Below are 17,047 nucleotides of genomic sequence, written 5' to 3'. Positions count from 1 at the left end.
GCCCGGTTCGGCTGTGCTACTCCTACCTTTTCTATCGATATCGATACATTCGTTTTATGTTGGCGAACTAGTAATTTATACTAGATTGTGGTGTTGTGCAGCGTTTTTATCTGTGTCTCAAACATTTCTCACTCTATCTTGTCTTTGTCATGAAAATGACATGACAGCTGGAAGACTGACGTGACATCGGTTCGTGCATTTAAAGTTTTTTTTTATAAATAAATGATAAATGCAATAATATTCTCTTGGTAATTACCAAGTATATATTTCACTGAAAATGGCCAGCTGTGGTGAATATATCAAAAGTCAATTCCCGTTGATAGATGAAGAATTGAAGAAATATGTCGAAGGTGTGTATTCTTGAGGTTATAGTCACTGCACTCACTGCTGTTGCTTATTGTCTAAGTACAGTGAATATGGACGATTTGGATAGTATGGTTAATGTATATGAACTTGTTTAGGTAATTATTTTAGCTTCATTGGCCGTGTGTCGGTCATTGACTTTGAAATCACTGAATGTGCCAAGTTGAAAGTGTACCAATTAAGTTTGATTAATTTGTTGTAGATATCCTGGACAACAGTGCCGGGGAGTTTGAAGATACAGAGGAGGTGTACGAAGCCGTCGGAGAAGTTTTACAAGGGATTTCCGAAAAATCTGAAGATGACATTAGGTAATTGGTTTTTAAGGGCACATGGAAACAACAATATACTGTATTAATGATTTGTCATTTCATGCCAATCAATTTTATTTCATTTCACTTGTAACAATATTCCTTTTTTTATGTGTGTTGTAGAGAACTGCTAGGGATTCAATAAATAATACTTGAATAAGAAAATTTTCAATCAAAATATTAAGTTTCATTCAAAAATTCCACAAACACATGTAAAATTGAATTATTCAACACAGATTTTCCATCATAAATAAATCTCATTTGAATAAGTCTTACAATCTATACTTTGTAAATAAACTAGTTACACATTCTTGACAACATACTTGTATGCTGTTAATCTAGTTGCTCATTAAATTATTGTCATTCTTAGTATTAATACTCCTTGTAGGATGTTCTGCCTCCATGTCAAAACTTATTCAATTACTTTTATCAAATGTATAGTTAAGAAAATGAAAAATATAAATGTTGCTTATGGACCCTTCCTACTGTTTGCATGTTTTAAACAGTTTTTAACACTTTCAGTGCCAAGAGCCCCAATTCCAATACCAAATGAACCCAACTATCGGGTTCTTGGCACTGAAAGTGTTAAATGCCTTAATTACTAGGTACATATCCTAAGCGCCACTTGCACTCTCACACTAACCCGGGGTTAACCGGTTAAACCGCTAACCCAGTGTCAAATTGTACTGGTAACAATGGTAACTCCAGGTTTAACCGGTTAACCCCGGTTTAGTGGGTGGTGCAAGTGGCCCTAAGTATGGCAAGAAGATTTTACCTTGAATTTTAAACCTACAGCTATTTGTAAACCATTATGATATATGATAAGAAAATGATATTAAAATGTTTTTATTTGTAGAGAAATATGTGAAAAACTCCTTCACATGATGCAACCGGACAAGACAAACACAAACAACGGACCACGGAAAGTGTTGGACGCGCCCATACACCTTGCCTCTATGACGTCACAACAAGAGCCCACTGAGGACCTTAAGAGTATATGGCTTCAAACTAGGGATGATAATTTGGTAAGCCGAAGATCAAGGCCTAGCAAAAATTTACAAATGTTATCTAGAAAAACCCCCTTATTCATAAAAGTTTATGGACCTGATTTAGTTTAATTATGTATGTTAATAAGTCAAAATGACAGATAAAGACAAACGATTCATAGCTAATACAGGCTTGTAATGCGTTTATGAATAACGCCGTAAGTATTGACATTAATAATTGGCCATTTCATGAAAAAATTATCATCTTGGATAACACATAGTACTGTTCTTTAAACCTCCTCCTCAGTCATTCACTCTTGACAGAGTGGTTGTGGTTGTAAGATGAGACGTATCTATCTTGGATAATGCAGCCCTCGCAATGCGCCTTCACTTGCCACAGTCTTCAGCGTTTCGGGAACATTGGACTATGGTGGTGGTTCTTTAAACAGTTTAAACCAAAGGTGCATATAGGGAAAATGACTGTGCTTGGTTTACATGGCTAAATTTAGAACAATAGCTCTACAATTATTGTATATGGGAAGGCGAATATAACTGCTGTTGCTAGTTAATAATTCATTGAAAGATTAACTGAAAGAGATTTTTAAGGATACTTGAACTTGCCATTTATTGACTATTTTCTGTACTTGTGTCGAATAAAGTTTTTAATTATTATTATTAACGATAAGGGGACTTATTCGCGTATGATTATGTTTTAAAATTACCTCCAAAGTCCCGTTATTGTTAATAATAATGTGTAAAATTAGTTAAACTTTGATTTATTGAACTTAAGTTTGATTTGATCAAACTTTTTATTAAGTACTGTTAAGTGACCCAATCTCTTTGAGAACACAATAGTAAACTACTGTTCTGGTTTACTGTCAATGCTAAATTGAATTGTGAGTGAAAAATCTATGAGTCTACACCTAAATGAACTGATCACATGTAAAAACCTTAATTTCAGAAAGTAGATGCTAGAAAGTTAGAAAAAGCCGAGGCCAAGTTACAGCAAAAAAAGGAAAAGCAGAAAGAGGGTAAAGCGCCGGTGGCCGCCCCTGTGCTGCAGACTGCCACAGCCTCGCAGGTCACCTCAAAGAAGGACAGCAAACTTGAAGCCAAGGGCAATAACCGGACACAGGATATTAGGATAGAGAACTTTGATATTGCTTATGGTGACAGGTATGTTCAATCTTACTCACACTTTAATTACACAAACGGGTCTACCGCGATATAATTTCATTGTTTTTACCTTAAATTCCGACGTTTCAGCTAAGTTGCACCAGCTGTGGTCACGCAAAGACTCACTCACACTGTTATGCAAATTAATGTTAATTGGTCCACCTGAAAATGTACAGTTTATTTATTTATTATTAATTATTTCGAGATTTTAGAGTTATATAATGAAAGTTTTTTATTCACCTGGCAGAGTATGAGTTGGGGTTGATAAAACAACATGAAAAATCTATTAATAGGCTAAGGTGATGGTGGTACATGAATTGAAAGATATTTTCCTCCACTAATTTGACACTGTGTAGTTCATTGTTTATGTATGAAAACAAGATCTCATATATTACAGAAGAGTTGGACCCGCCTTTATAAAGCTACGATTTTTTTAAAGTCTAACCCCCAAAATGCAAGTAAAATGTTACTTTCTGTTTCAGAGTATTATTACAAGGCGCAGATCTCATACTTGCCTTCGGCCGGCGCTACGGCCTGGTCGGGCGTAACGGTCTCGGCAAGACCACAGTGCTCCGAATGATCTCAGCTAAACAGCTAAAGATACCGTCACACATCTCCATACTGCATGTGGAGCAGGAGGTGGTCGGGGATGATACTGTGGCGTTGCAGAGTGTGCTGGAGTGTGATACTGTGAGGGACAGGCTGCTGCGGAGGGAGAGGGAGATTACAGCGGCGATTAATAGCGGGTAATTTATTAATATATTTCATTGCACCTTTGTCTCTGAAGGAAAACATACCAGATATACCCAGGAATATGTGATCCGTTTCTAAAACACTTGTAAACTAAAAGGGTTCCAAGAATGCAGACTGATTCATATACCTAAAGATCTTATATGTACCCTGCTAGATCGAATGAACCATAGACGTTTTAAAAGTTCATGGAAATTACTAAAGAGATTTTCAAGTAGTTGGTTGTTACAATATTTAGAATTAAGAATAGCAATAGGATAAGTAATAATAGTTACTATTTTATCTCTGTTTAGTCAGGACCCTTCTCCTAATATATGCTCAATGAGAATTAATTAGATGACAGTTTGAGATATTACACAGAAACCGGGAATCATATTCAACATGAATAATTTATCAACAATTTGACATTATATATTATTGAGAAATAACGTGCCAGTAGTTTTTACCTTGGAATTAACAATGTTAAACAGAATAAATAAAATTTAATTTGTTTACATGTTTTTGCAATACCAAAATGTTTAATAGTTACCTCGGCGCCTATCGTGAACGGCGCGTCTAATGATATTGATATGATATTGGAATGTAGCTGCGTGCGTCAGTTGGCGTCTTGGGCGAGTCTGGCGATCAAAGGATTAAGGGCTCCTTATTAGCCCGTACATATCGGGTTATTGTGCTGTCCAGAAGCGCAGAATTCTCTTAGTGTCTTTGCAGGCTGCCTGATACCTACGTAAAACATGAACACACCATCTTTTTCACCAGATCAACGGACCCAGCGTTATCAGCAGAGTTGACAGAAATCTACGCCCAACTAGAAGCGATCGAAGCAGACAAGGCGCCCGCTCGGGCGTCTATCATCCTTAGCGGTTTGGGCTTCACGCCGGAGATGCAAGCTCGTGCTACGAAAACCTTCTCTGGAGGATGGAGGATGAGGCTTGCCTTGGCCCGAGCGCTGTTCTCAAAGTAAGATATATTGCTATTTTAGGAATTAAGCCGGTTTTATAATGTCATGTTTTTTGTCATAGTCGAAAACTACACTTTTTGCAGAAGTCACCACTCTCTGAAATCGTACTGTTAGATGTACAGTCAGAAATAGCTAATTTATTTATTTATCGTATGGCATTTACATTACATTACATTACACTGTTCATTAACAACTTAGTTTATTTATAATCTAAATCTACATTGTTCCAAGTAGGTGATGGCTGCACTCGTTATAACTAATCAGCTAATAAATAGCTAATCAGTGAGGTGTTCATAATGATCGGAGCACAATTTTATTGTTAAGGCGGTGTGACCACTAAGAGAATAACAGTGTGTGCAGATCATTTTGAATGTCTAATCCACTGACCAAAATTATCTAATGACCGCTGCTACTGATAACAACCGAGATTCAGAACTTTTACTAAGCATATAAAAATGTGATGATCTTATCCACTGCTTAATCCTCAAGATCGTTGTCTATTTTCAAAGAGTTCAAAGGCCACTGATTTACTTAATTTTTTTGTTTCAGACCCGACCTACTACTGCTCGACGAGCCCACCAACATGTTGGACATTAAAGCCATCATATGGCTCGAGAACTACCTTCAAAACTGGCCCACGACGCTACTGGTGGTCTCCCACGACAGAAACTTCCTCGACACGGTGCCTACAGACATCTTACACTTGCACACGCAGAGGATAGACTCTTACAGGTAATATTACAAGTTGGATGACTTGAGAACTACCTTCAAAACTGGCCCACGACGCTACTGGTGGTCTCCCACGACAGAAAATTCCTCGACATGGTGCCCACAGACATCTTACACTTGCACAAGCAGAGGATAGACTCTTACAGGTAATATTACAAGTTGGATGACTTGAGAACTACCTTCAAAACTGGCCCACGACGCTACTGGTGGTCTCCCACGACAGAAACTTCCTCGACACGGTGCCTACAGACATCTTACACTTGCACACGCAGAGGATACTCTTACAGGTAATATTACAAGTGGGACGACTTGAGAACTACCTTCAAAACTGGCCCACGACGCTACTAGTGGTCTCTCACGACAGAAACTTCCTCGACACGGTGCCTACAGACATCTTACACTTGCACACGCAGAGGATAGACTCTTACAGGTAATATTACAAGTTGGATGACTTGAGAACTACCTTCAAAACAGGCCCACCACGCTACTGGTGGTCTCCCACGACAGAAACTTCCTCGACACGGTGCCTACAGACATCTTACACTTGCACACGCAGAGGATAGACTCTTACAGGTAATATTACAAGTTGGATGACTTGAGAACTACCTTCAAAACAGGCCCACCACGCTACTGGTGGTCTCCCACGACGGAAACTTCCTCGACACGGTGCCTACAGACATCTTACACTTGCACACGCAGAGGATAGACTCTTACAGGTGATATCACGAGTTGGATGACTTGAGAACTACCTTCAAAACAGGTCCACCACGCTACTGGTGGTCTCCCACGACGGAAACTTCCTCGACACGGTGCCTACAGACATCTTACACTTGCACACGCAGAGGATAGACTCTTACAGGTGATATCACGAGTTGGATGACTTGAGAACTACCTTCAAAACAGGCCCACCACGCTACTGGTGGTCTCCCACGACGGAAACTTCCTCGACACGGTGCCTACAGACATCTTACACTTGCACACGCAGAGGATAGACTCTTACAGGTGATATCACGAGTTGGATGACTTGAGAACTACCTTCAAAACAGGCCCACCACGCTACTGGTGGTCTCCCACGACGGAAACTTCCTCGACACGGTGCCTACAGACATCTTACACTTGCACACTCAGAGGATAGACTCTTACAGGTAATATTACATGTTGGATGACTTGAGAACTACCTTCAAAACAGGCCCACCACGCTACTGGTGGTCTCCCACGACGGAAACTTCCTCGACACGGTGCCTACAGACATCTTACACTTGCACACGCAGAGGATACACTCTTACAGGTGATATCACGAGTTGGATGACTTGAGAACTACCTTCAAAACAGGCCCACCACGCTACTGGTGGTCTCCCACGACAGAAACTTTCTTCATACGGTGCCTACAGACATCTTACACTTGCACACGCAGAGGATAGACTCTTACAGGTGATATCACGAGTTGGACCTATACAGGGTGTAATCGTTAAGTGTAGCCAGGCTATAATTCCGTAAATATAACAGATATCAGAAAACTTCAAATTGATGTCGAAAGTGCGTTACCCAATGAGTAAAATTACATTAATAACTTTTTTTAAATAAAAGCAGATATATCCCAAACATTTACTTCAAACTCTCCCATACATTTAGTACGACGACTCACCCCTCAAAGAATGTCGGTGTCGTAAGAGATAAAACTGCTTGAGATTCATTATTTGCGATAATAAACTGTAATTTGCGATAATAAAACTACCGTTTATGAAATAATAATTCTAACATTTATGTTTTAATTACACCGCAAAGTTCATTTAGAAACATTTAAGAGGGCCCGTCAATGTATGGCACAAGAAGGGCGTCACTTCGAGCAACTACTGTAAACAAAAAATGTACCTGCTTCCTTAAAAAATAAATGTTAGGTTTATTATTTCATAAACGGTAGTTTTATTATTTTATTACAGTTTATTATCGCAAATAATGAATCTCAAGCAGTTATATCTCTTACGGCACCGACGTTCTTTGAGGGGTGAGTCGTCGTACTAAATGTATGGGAGGGTTTGAAGTTAATGTTTGGGATATTTCTGCTTTTATAAAAAAAAGTTATTAATGTAATTTTACTCATTGGGTAACGCACTTTCGATATTAATTTGAAGTTTTCTGATATCTGTTATATTTACGGAATTATCGCCTGGCCACACTTAACGATTACACCCTGTATAGGTTGGCTTGAGAACTATACTCTGTATCTTTAGGTATTTAAATAAAAGTAAACAAACAATTTGTACATTTTCGGGTAGTTATAACATTTATTGGTTAACCAACCAAATACAAAACCGCCTGGATCTGTCACTGAACGACCTGACTTCGACCTACATTATTTGATCATGTAGTAATGTTTTCATCTACCCTCAAATGGTTTAAGGAGCCATTTGAGGGTAGATTTGGTTTACTTTTATTTAATTTAGCTTGATAACCATCCCTCAAGGCATTGTTGACAAATAAACCATTCATTCGCAGCAATAACGACCACTAACGCCTCGGCCACGTAACGCACGCTCTGAGTTGCCTCCCTCTCACACTTACGTACGAATTTACAAGTGCGACAGAGAGGCAATACGTCGAACGTGGTTCGCGGTAGGCCCTCTGAGCGTGCGCGCTCGACGATGATGCCAACCAGCAAACTTTGGGTAATAACAAATGTATAGCGGTCAGCATTAGCGTTGAGCGTGCACGCTCGAAGCGTCTGTGGTCTTGAATAGTTAAACGTCAACATTAGGCAATAGAATCATCTGTACAAACAGCAACACTCCTAACTGTACATCAGTGGACCTTATTACAAAAGCACAAGGTCCCCCGATGTACTGTTAACAGTGTGAGCGATGGTACCTCTATTTTTACTACTACTTATTCTGTGTCATGGCGTTAATCTACTTTATTGTAAGTGTGACTGTGTCAGTCTTTTTTATAAAATTTTGTTTTTTTATTATTCCAGAGGAAACTACGAGCAGTTCCACAAAACGAAGACAGAGAAGCACAAGAACCAACAACGTGAATGGGAGGCGCAACAGCAACACCGGGCTCACACGCAGGAGTTCATTGACCGCTTCCGGTACAACGCCAACCGCGCCTCCTCCGTGCAGAGCAAGATCAAGATGTTGGACAAACTGTAAGTACAGGAAGAGATAAGACCACTTGTGCTGTTAGTTTCATTATACGAAGACAGAGAAGCACAAGAACCAGCAACGTGAATGGGCGGCGCAACAGCAACACCGGGCTCACATGCAGGAGTTCATTGACCGCTTCCGGTACAACGCCAACCGCGGCTCCTCCGTGCAGAGCAAGATCAAGATGTTGGACAAACTGTAAGTACAGGAAGAGATAAGACCACTTGTGCTGTTAGTTTCATTATACGAAGACAGAGAAGCACAAGAACCAGCAACGTGAATGGGAGGCGCAACAGCAACACCGGGCTCACACGCAGGAGTTCATTGACCGCTTCCGCTACAACGCCAACCGCGCCTCCTCCGTGCAGAGCAAGATCAAGATGTTGGACAAACTGTAAGTACAGGAAGAGATGAGGCCATCTGTGCTACGTGTTGCTAAACTATTTGGAATACTTTTTTTTCTCATTTACAGACCGGAGCTAAAGCCAGTAGAGAAGGAGGTAGAAGTGGTGCTCCGGTTTCCAGAGACGGAGCCCCTCTCTCCGCCCATTCTGCAGTTGAACGAAGTCGGCTTCTACTACTCGAAGGACAAGGTCATCTTTACCAACGTCAACCTTGGCGCTACCCTGGAGTCTAGGATATGTATTGTAAGTGTTATCGTCCTCCTTATCAAGGCTCGGAACCGGTTTTTTCTTCATACAAAAAATACCGGTATTATTTCTTTCTTTTTCGTTCTTTAGTTTATTATTTCATTTTTAATAGGACAATCTAATAAATAATACTAAGTTGTTACCTAAATACATGATACGGTCAAACGTAAAAAGCATAAAATAATTAAAAATATTGGCCGATTTAGGTTTTTTTCTTAAACCGGTTACGAGCCTTGCTCCTCAGGCCTGCAGCCCGGGAATTTACGAAGGCTACTGCGTCCAATGTGTATTTGCGTTGTTTACCTTGACACGCTCTTATTCCTTAACAACATAGTCGCGTCAAGATCATTTTGAACACCTGGCCCGCTTAGCAACTTCTGCTGCTGACTGGACAAAGATAAGGTGGAATACTCTAAGGTTGGTATTCCATATCTGTCCAATATCTTGGTCCAATGTGTTATGTTACCAATTAGAACGATCCAAGGTGTAAATTGTTGCGTTATCTAATGCAAGGTTATGAGACTAAACGTGCTAAACGATTCGTCTTTGTGAAGGTTAATGCAATTATTCAATATCAATCAACTCGTGGGAAAATATAAACAATGTAAACCGAACGACATTGACTGATGATTTTTTGTTAGCATACAGCTAATCGAATTTATAATTGGATAATTATGTTTATTAGGCATTCTACAGTTTTTGCTTTATTCGTTGTACCATGAGAATAGATGAGACGCTTCCATTATTATTAATGCATTGTTTAACATATTCAAACGATACGAGCGTAGCCCATGAGACGGAAAACCCGTGTGTAGCGAAAAGCGCCTACGAACAGAGATCCCCCCTTAGCGGCAGTGAATGTGTTAAAATATAAATAGTTGTTTTCACAACTAATCGCTTTTACCATACTGTGAACTCACAAATTACCTTAACTTTCTCAACCCGAAATTTTGCCGAAATATCTATTACAGATGTAGTGCATAATTATTTTCCATCGTATTTTCACGGCAACGTTTCGTACGTGTCTTACTATTTCAGTCAGTCTCGGTACAAAAAGTACTGACGTTGACTGAAGTAGCATTACAAAATACGAACGTTTCCGAGAAAATACGATAGAAAACAATTATGCACCTGTGTTAAACCCAGTGTCAAATTGTACTTACTGGTAACCATGGTAACTCCAGATATAACCGGTTAACCCCGGGTTAGTGGAATGGTGCAAGTGGCGCTTAGTCGGTTATAGTTGGTGCAACCGGACTTTAGTGTGTTTCTATATCTTGTTTTCTTATAACAGGTGGGTGACAACGGCGCCGGCAAGACGACGTTACTAAAGATAATAATGGGCATACTGTCCCCCACGAGCGGCGCCCGCAACGTGCACCGCGGCCTCAAGTTCGGCTACTTCTCGCAGCACCACGTTGACCAGCTCGAGATGAATGTCAACTCGGTGGAACTACTCCAGAAGAGTTACCCAGGTACTTAGCGCCACTTACACCATCCCACTAACCCGGGGTTAACCGGTTAAAATAATAATGGGCATACTGTCCCCCACGAGCGGCGCCCGCAACGTGCACCGCGGCCTCAAGTTCGGCTACTTCTCGCAGCACCACGTCGACCAGCTCGAGATGAATGTCAACTCGGTGGAACTACTCCAGAAGAGTTACCCAGGTACTTAGCGCCACTTACACCATCCCACTAACCCGGGGTTAACCGTTTAAAATAATAATGGGCATACTGTCCCCCACGAGCGGCACCCGCAACGTGCACCGCGGCCTCAAGTTCGCCTACTTCTCTATTGCTATTGCGGCTATTGACCCATTGTGAGGGTGCCCTGGCGATATGCCGGGGCTGCCGGAGGGCGCCGTGGTGGAATGTCATCGATCGCAGTGCGCCCTCACGAACGGCAAAGAGGGTGAAACGCCGGAGTGGGTTTAGTGGGTAGGGCCAAACTCTCCCCTCTCTTGCCGGGAGAGGGAAAGGAGCGGCGAGTCCCACACACCGTGCATAAACGCATTCCCTCTCCGTCAAAAAAAAGAAGGTACTTATTGACAGCGTTGGCTTGGTGATCGTTGTTTGCCAAGTTTACCAGCGAGCCTGTGTTATGCGTACGTTTTCCACATTGCTTATAAATCTGAGGTGTGTTCAGATCGGCTGTACAGCGGTATGCACCGTGAAACTGCCTGCTTGCGAAAGCCTCAACAACTGCAACTAGTGATTCGTGAAATACCAGTTTTGGACGCATCTTTTACTACTTAGACCATTTTGTCGCTTATTGACTTATGTCGCTGGTAACGATCACCGTTATTTGCCGAGTTTACTAGCGAGCCTTGTATTTGCCGTATTTTATCTATAGATCGTTTCATTCACGAAGAGGCGTGCTTTGGCTCGTATTGTCATGCTATTAAAGGTTAGATTTGACTAATCTGCGCGTCATCCTATAACACGTTTTAGGTGTGTCTAGTCGGACGCGCCATGAAAGCTCCCGCTTGCGAAAGGCTTTCTAACTGCCTGCGTGTATTACGTAAAGTGATATGATTGAAATAAAGTTCTCGTGATTTTTTTTAATGAGAAAGTTCGAAATCGTGACAACAAGCGTAACTTTAACCCATATAACCTGCGGTAATATCAATAAATACACATCTACAAACGTAAAATTACTTATTCCAATTTTGAATATCATCATAGCATGATTTGCAGTGCGCTTGTAGTGTGCTAGCGATTCGCGAATGGTTTGGGGCATTGGCAATTTGGCCGCACCTATGCCTAAGTTATTTTTACTGCCATATTAACTTTTATTTTACTTTGACAGGCAAAACCATAGAAGAATACAGACGGCAACTAGGCAGTTTCGGCGTCAGCGGCGACCTCGCGTTACAAACTATAGGCAGTCTCTCTGGAGGACAGAAGTCTCGAGTGGCCTTCGCCATCATGTGCATGGGCAACCCCAACTTCCTCGTACTCGACGAGCCGACGAATCACTTGGATATTGAGAGTATTGAGGCGCTGGGCAAGGGCATCAACAAGTATACAGTAAGTTTAGTTGTTATTATATCAAACCATAGGCAGTCTCTCTGGAGGACAGAAGTCTCGAGTGGCCTTCGCCATCATGTGCATGGGCAACCCCAACTTCCTCGTACTCGACGAGCCGACGAATCACTTGGATATTGAGAGTATTGAGGCGCTGGGCAAGGGCATCAACAAGTATACAGTAAGTTTAGTTGTTATTATATCAAACTATAGGCAGGCTCTCTGGAGGACAGAAGTCTCGAGTGGCCTTCGTCATCATGTGCATGGGCAACCCCAACTTCCTCGTACTCGACGAGCCGACGAATCACTTGGATATTGAGAGTATTGAGGCGCTGGGCAAGGGCATCAACAAGTATACAGTAAGTTTAGTTGTTATTATATCAAACTATAGGCAGGCTCTCTGGAGGACAGAAGTCTCGAGTGGCCTTCGTCATCATGTGCATGGGCAACCCCAACTTCCTCGTACTCGACGAGCCGACGAATCACTTGGATATTGAGAGTATTGAGGCGCTGGGCAAGGGGATCAATAAGTATACTGTAAGTATTTAATTATGATTCAAATATCTAACCATAGCCAGTCTTTCCAGAGGACAGAAGTCTTGAGTGGCCTTCAAAATGTGTATATCTTAGTCATTTGTGTCAAGAAATCGGACGACGGTCGGATGGGTGTGTTTTGTGTTAGTCACTTCACAAATTTATTGATGTGACCTCTTTATTCTATTCTATTAACCATTCCATTGAGTGTAATTTGTCATGACGTTCACGTTGTTTTTTGTGTGGCAATGTATTTATTGTACTTATAAAGCAAAATTGCTCAAAACCCCAGGCCTTTGCCTGGCAGTGGGACACCATATAGGCTAACTTTACGATACAAATATCTTTCAGTCGTTTCTAATACCGCCTTTACACCCTACCCTACCTAATTATACTTATTTCGTCAGGGCGGCGTGATCCTAGTATCCCACGACGAGCGGCTAATACGAGTGGTCTGCAAAGAGCTCTGGATCTGCGGCAACGGCTCCGTGACCAGCATAGAGGGCGGCTTTGACGAGTACCGCAAGATCGTCGAGAGGGAGCTCGCCGAGCAGAACAAATAGCAGAATGACCCGACTGATGCAGGCCACTTCAGCAGTTGACAGTGAATGGTCGCACACTAAGGGCTAATTGCACCAACCACAGGGGTTATTCCCACTAGTTACCACTACTTGAGTTATCACTGGTAACAACTTGGTGGTAACTAGTGGGAATACCACCACAGTTAACAGACTGATCAACGTCACGCAGCAGAGATCTATGAAACTTCCCATACAATAAAATTTAGCTAACGCTTTAACGGTGACAGACGGTTTGGTGCAACCGACCCTAAGTCTGAAGGTGCTGAGACTTGAGCATTCAATTGTAATGAGCATTTGTGTCGCTTAACTTCAAACTCGGGTAAATCCATTCGACCCTCTCAGCAAATATCTACCTTATTACCTTTTCTTAATACCAAAATCGCATAATCTGACAGATGGATTTACCCGAGTTTGAAGTTAAGCGACTCATTTTCGTGAACACACGTGCTAACAATCGAATAATATGTCAATATGCAATGTTGAATATTTCGAACAATCGCCGAACCTGCCGGCCTAGCCAAGGTGGCAATCGCTATAGCTTCGACAACGAAACGCTTTGTGTCTCTCTATCACTCTTTCAAACTAGTGCGACGGTGACAGTTGCGTTTCGATCGTTACGGAGCGTAAGCGATTGGCATGTTGGCTACGCGGCCTGCTTAAAACTGCGAACATTCCATGTTCTGCTCGAGTGAATGCAAATCTCATCATCGTCTATCAGCACATTGAGGAAAGCGGGAGGGTGTACGCCGTACTTGCGTGGAAAGCGTGGGGTTAGGCTACATACACTGTATTTTTATACCCTTAGCCGTATTTTGCGATGTGAATATTTATATTATTATTATAGGACCAAACCCGAAAATGACGAAAAAAATGCAAAATAGCGAAATAAAATGGTTGTGTCATTTTGGCAGACCGTAGTGGATGTTTTCTGTGGGAGACTCGAAACTTTTCCTGTGGGAGACCCGAAACTTTTCCTGTGGGAGACCCGAAACTTTTTTCTGTGGGAGACTCGAAACTTTTCCTGTGGGAGACCCGAAACTTTTCCTGTGGGAGACCCGAAACTTTTCCTGTGGGAGACCCGAAACTTTTTCTGTGGGAGACTTGAAACTTTTCGCGAGATCGGGGTTGGCGAGATAATAAAAGATTCATGTCGCAAAATATGGCTAAGAGTTGAAAAAACTTCTCGTAAGTTGTGAAAAGTTTCCATAACGCTGTAAAAGTTCACTCAAATCTGGGAAACTTCCTTTATTTTTTATAAAATTTCCCAGATTTAAAATCATTTGGAAATACATGTGATGATACCTACGATTCGTCGCACTGAGCGCGCGAACTGTACTCGTCAGCTGACAATGGGTATGTTTGGTATAACTTTTATTTACCTAAGTCTAAATGGAAAAATGTATTCTTCGAGACTCCAACATTAATACGACAATTGCCACCCGACAATAGACATGTCTATAGGTTTACGAACTTAAGGCAAACAGTACCATCTTTATTATTTTCAATGACTAAACAGTTCGCTCTACACTGACTAGTGCTTTAGCTTTGAAAATATTAGTTGATGACCAATTACTTGATGACAATGCATTAGAAAATCAGGTGTCAATTGTCATGTTGTTCAAGTAGGACTTTGACTTACACCGTATCGCCTGTTTGTAACATAAAGCAATACGTTGCATTAGGATTAGGATAAATAGTTTTATATCAAACATCGTGCATTGCTACCAATGTGGCGTTCAAAGCAAGATACTTGACGTTTGTGGCGTTCACATCAATGCTACTTAGTGACTATAAAAATGCATAAATTATATTATTGTAATATACTTGTAGCGTTTTATTATTTATTACGCTTTTATGTTACATATATTTATATTGCAGTAAGGACCGAAATGAAATGCTGATTATATTATTAATGCAAATTTTTATTTATACCTTCAACCTTCCTGTCTTCTTTAAATAGCATACGATTCCATACAAACCTTGAGTACTCTCAAATATCCATGGCAATAAAAAAATATAATTAACTTAAACGAAAATAATATTTACAAATTATAAATCGAATACATAATATACAATTAAAATAGTGACTAATATAGCAACAGAAACAGTTAACATTTTAAAATGCCAATTTATTCCAAATGCGGGTACTCAATTCAAGCCAAATTCAACTTTGTTGACATAAATGCAAGGTCGTTTGTTGTATGTACTGTTCGGGATATCGGAGGGCAGTACTATTACTATTTCATACAGAATGACAGACTTACAAAGGTATACATATCGGCGAGGTATACGAATATATACCTACCGGTTTAATTATGGCAATTTAAGATTTTGAATGTTCAAGTAATAAAATAATATAACACTAGCAGATCACAAACAAATACTCTTAAATTAAATTAATATGTCCAGTTGGCAAAGACAAATGGCGTTCGGATCACTCGGCTCCTACTGATGAGTAAGAGGGGTCGACGTAATAAAATAACAGGAATAAATTACTGGTGCTTCTTGCGCCGCGGTTTAGTTTTGTCCGCGTTCCTGAGGACCTCCGCGTACGAGAGCTCTAGCTTACGCAGTTTGTGTATCTCCTGCGACGCCGTGCTCTGCTTGATGTCCCACGAGTCGGTCTCGGGGTTCCAGCCTTGGTAGATCTTGCCGGTGCGGCCGCTGGCGCTCGGCGTCGGCGAGTTCATGTTGCGATTGTAGAACTGGAGCGTCGAGCCGTTCCAGTCGGCGGCCTCGCTTGGCCGCACCAGCGGACTGATTTCTATAGGCCGGTAGTCTCTTCGTTTCTTGTTCGACGACTTCTGGTAGGTGATCTTAGGCGGCGACGGGAACACCGGCGAGTCGGCGCCCTGTCGCTCCTGGCTTTGTTTCCTGTTGCGATGTCTGGACTTCTTTCTAGTGGCCGCTATGTACTCCAGAGGCTGACGGACCAGGGGAGTCAAAACTCGCTCCTTCTCCTTTTCTTTCTCGTTTGCCTTCTCAGATTTTTCGGTCTCTCTTTTCTCTTTAGGCTTGGCAGTTTCCTCCACTGGTTTGTTCTCCTTGTTCTCGGTTTCCTTCTTCTTAGCGGGTTCGTGAACGTGGACCTTTTCTTTGAGCGTCGGCGTCTCCGGAGCGGTAATATCGGAGACTGGAATCGATTGTTCAGACATGACAGAGGAAAGTACGCTCTGCGTGTCGTCGGTGAAGTTTCCTGGGGGCTCCTCGTTGGCGGGAGTGACGGGGGGAACTTTTCCCGTGTCGTCTAGGAGAGGGAGTTGCTCGCCCTCGTCCTTGTTTTCCGCGGCTTTCTTCAAGATTGTAAAGATCTCTTTGAAGAGTTCCCTGTATTCCGGTCGGTTGCGGAAGCGACTGTCCATGGGGCTGACGTCGTCGTAGATGCTGAAGCGGTAGTCCTCCCCGTCGGCGATGGTGCAGAGGAAGGAGCCGGGGCGCTCTCGTTCCGTCTGCGTGGCTTTGTTACTGGTCTCATCGGAGAATCCAGAGCTGGAGGTTTCCGCTTCAGAGAAGTCTGGGGTTTGGATGAATTTCTTGCGCGTTTCAGGTTTCTTTTCCTTGGCGTCCTCTCCGTGTCCGCTCTCCTCGTCTGTGTCCTTGACGCTGAAGTGGCTGAAGTCGCCCGAGACCTGCAGCTCGTCCTGCAGCGAGACGGGGCCGGAGGGCGCGGGCTTGTTCTTGCGGATGCCCTTCACCTGCGACAGCTGCACTTCCAGCAGCGCCTCGTACTTCTGCACGAGCTCCCGATACGGGTTGTCGTGACCATCCTCCTTGTTAGCCCAAATGCCTTGAAGTAGCTTTTCCTTCGCATTCTGAGGAGACATGGAAAATTATGGTGA

At 42.1% G+C, this 17,047-nt stretch overlaps 2 protein-coding genes across 4 annotated transcripts in view; one reads left to right on the top strand and one right to left on the bottom strand.

The window, feature by feature from the left end:
* Positions 1 to 150: 150 nt before the first annotated feature.
* Positions 151 to 13,246, top strand: LOC134792747 (ATP-binding cassette sub-family F member 3). Its single transcript, XM_063764049.1, has 12 exons — positions 151 to 350; positions 566 to 671; positions 1,528 to 1,696; positions 2,619 to 2,833; positions 3,316 to 3,579; positions 4,343 to 4,543; positions 5,094 to 5,276; positions 8,245 to 8,418; positions 8,889 to 9,063; positions 10,361 to 10,541; positions 11,876 to 12,096; positions 13,035 to 13,246. Exons 1-12 carry the CDS (start codon positions 278 to 280, stop codon positions 13,188 to 13,190), a joined length of 2,118 nt encoding a protein of 705 aa, XP_063620119.1. The 5' UTR covers positions 151 to 277; the 3' UTR covers positions 13,191 to 13,246.
* A 1,863-nt stretch (positions 13,247 to 15,109) lies between these two features.
* LOC134792740 (cerebellar degeneration-related protein 2-like) overlaps positions 15,110 to 17,047 on the bottom strand; it is a 144,060-nt gene continuing 142,122 nt past the window's right edge. For all 3 annotated transcript variants that reach the window (XM_063764042.1, XM_063764041.1, XM_063764039.1), the window contains exon 6: positions 15,110 to 17,020. In XM_063764042.1, coding sequence (XP_063620112.1) covers positions 15,701 to 17,020 — 1,320 coding nt within the window. In that variant the 3' untranslated portion in view covers positions 15,110 to 15,700. The remainder of the gene's footprint in view (positions 17,021 to 17,047) is intronic.

Source organism: Cydia splendana, chromosome 8 (genome assembly GCF_910591565.1).
Source record: "Cydia splendana chromosome 8, ilCydSple1.2, whole genome shotgun sequence".
Taxonomy (NCBI): domain Eukaryota; kingdom Metazoa; phylum Arthropoda; class Insecta; order Lepidoptera; family Tortricidae; genus Cydia; species Cydia splendana.
Note: the sequence above shows the minus strand (reverse complement) of the source record. Positions and strands in the feature narration are given on the sequence as shown.

Coding starts and splice junctions, on each gene's coding strand:
- LOC134792747 (XM_063764049.1), top strand. CDS start 278: ATGGCCAGCTGTGGTGAATATATCAAAAGTCAATTCCCGTTGATAGAT. Junction 5,277..8,244: donor CAGAGGATAGACTCTTACAG/GTAATATTACAA, acceptor TTATTATTCCAG/AGGAAACTACGAGCAGTTCC. Junction 12,097..13,034: donor AGGGCATCAACAAGTATACA/GTAAGTTTAGTT, acceptor TTATTTCGTCAG/GGCGGCGTGATCCTAGTATC.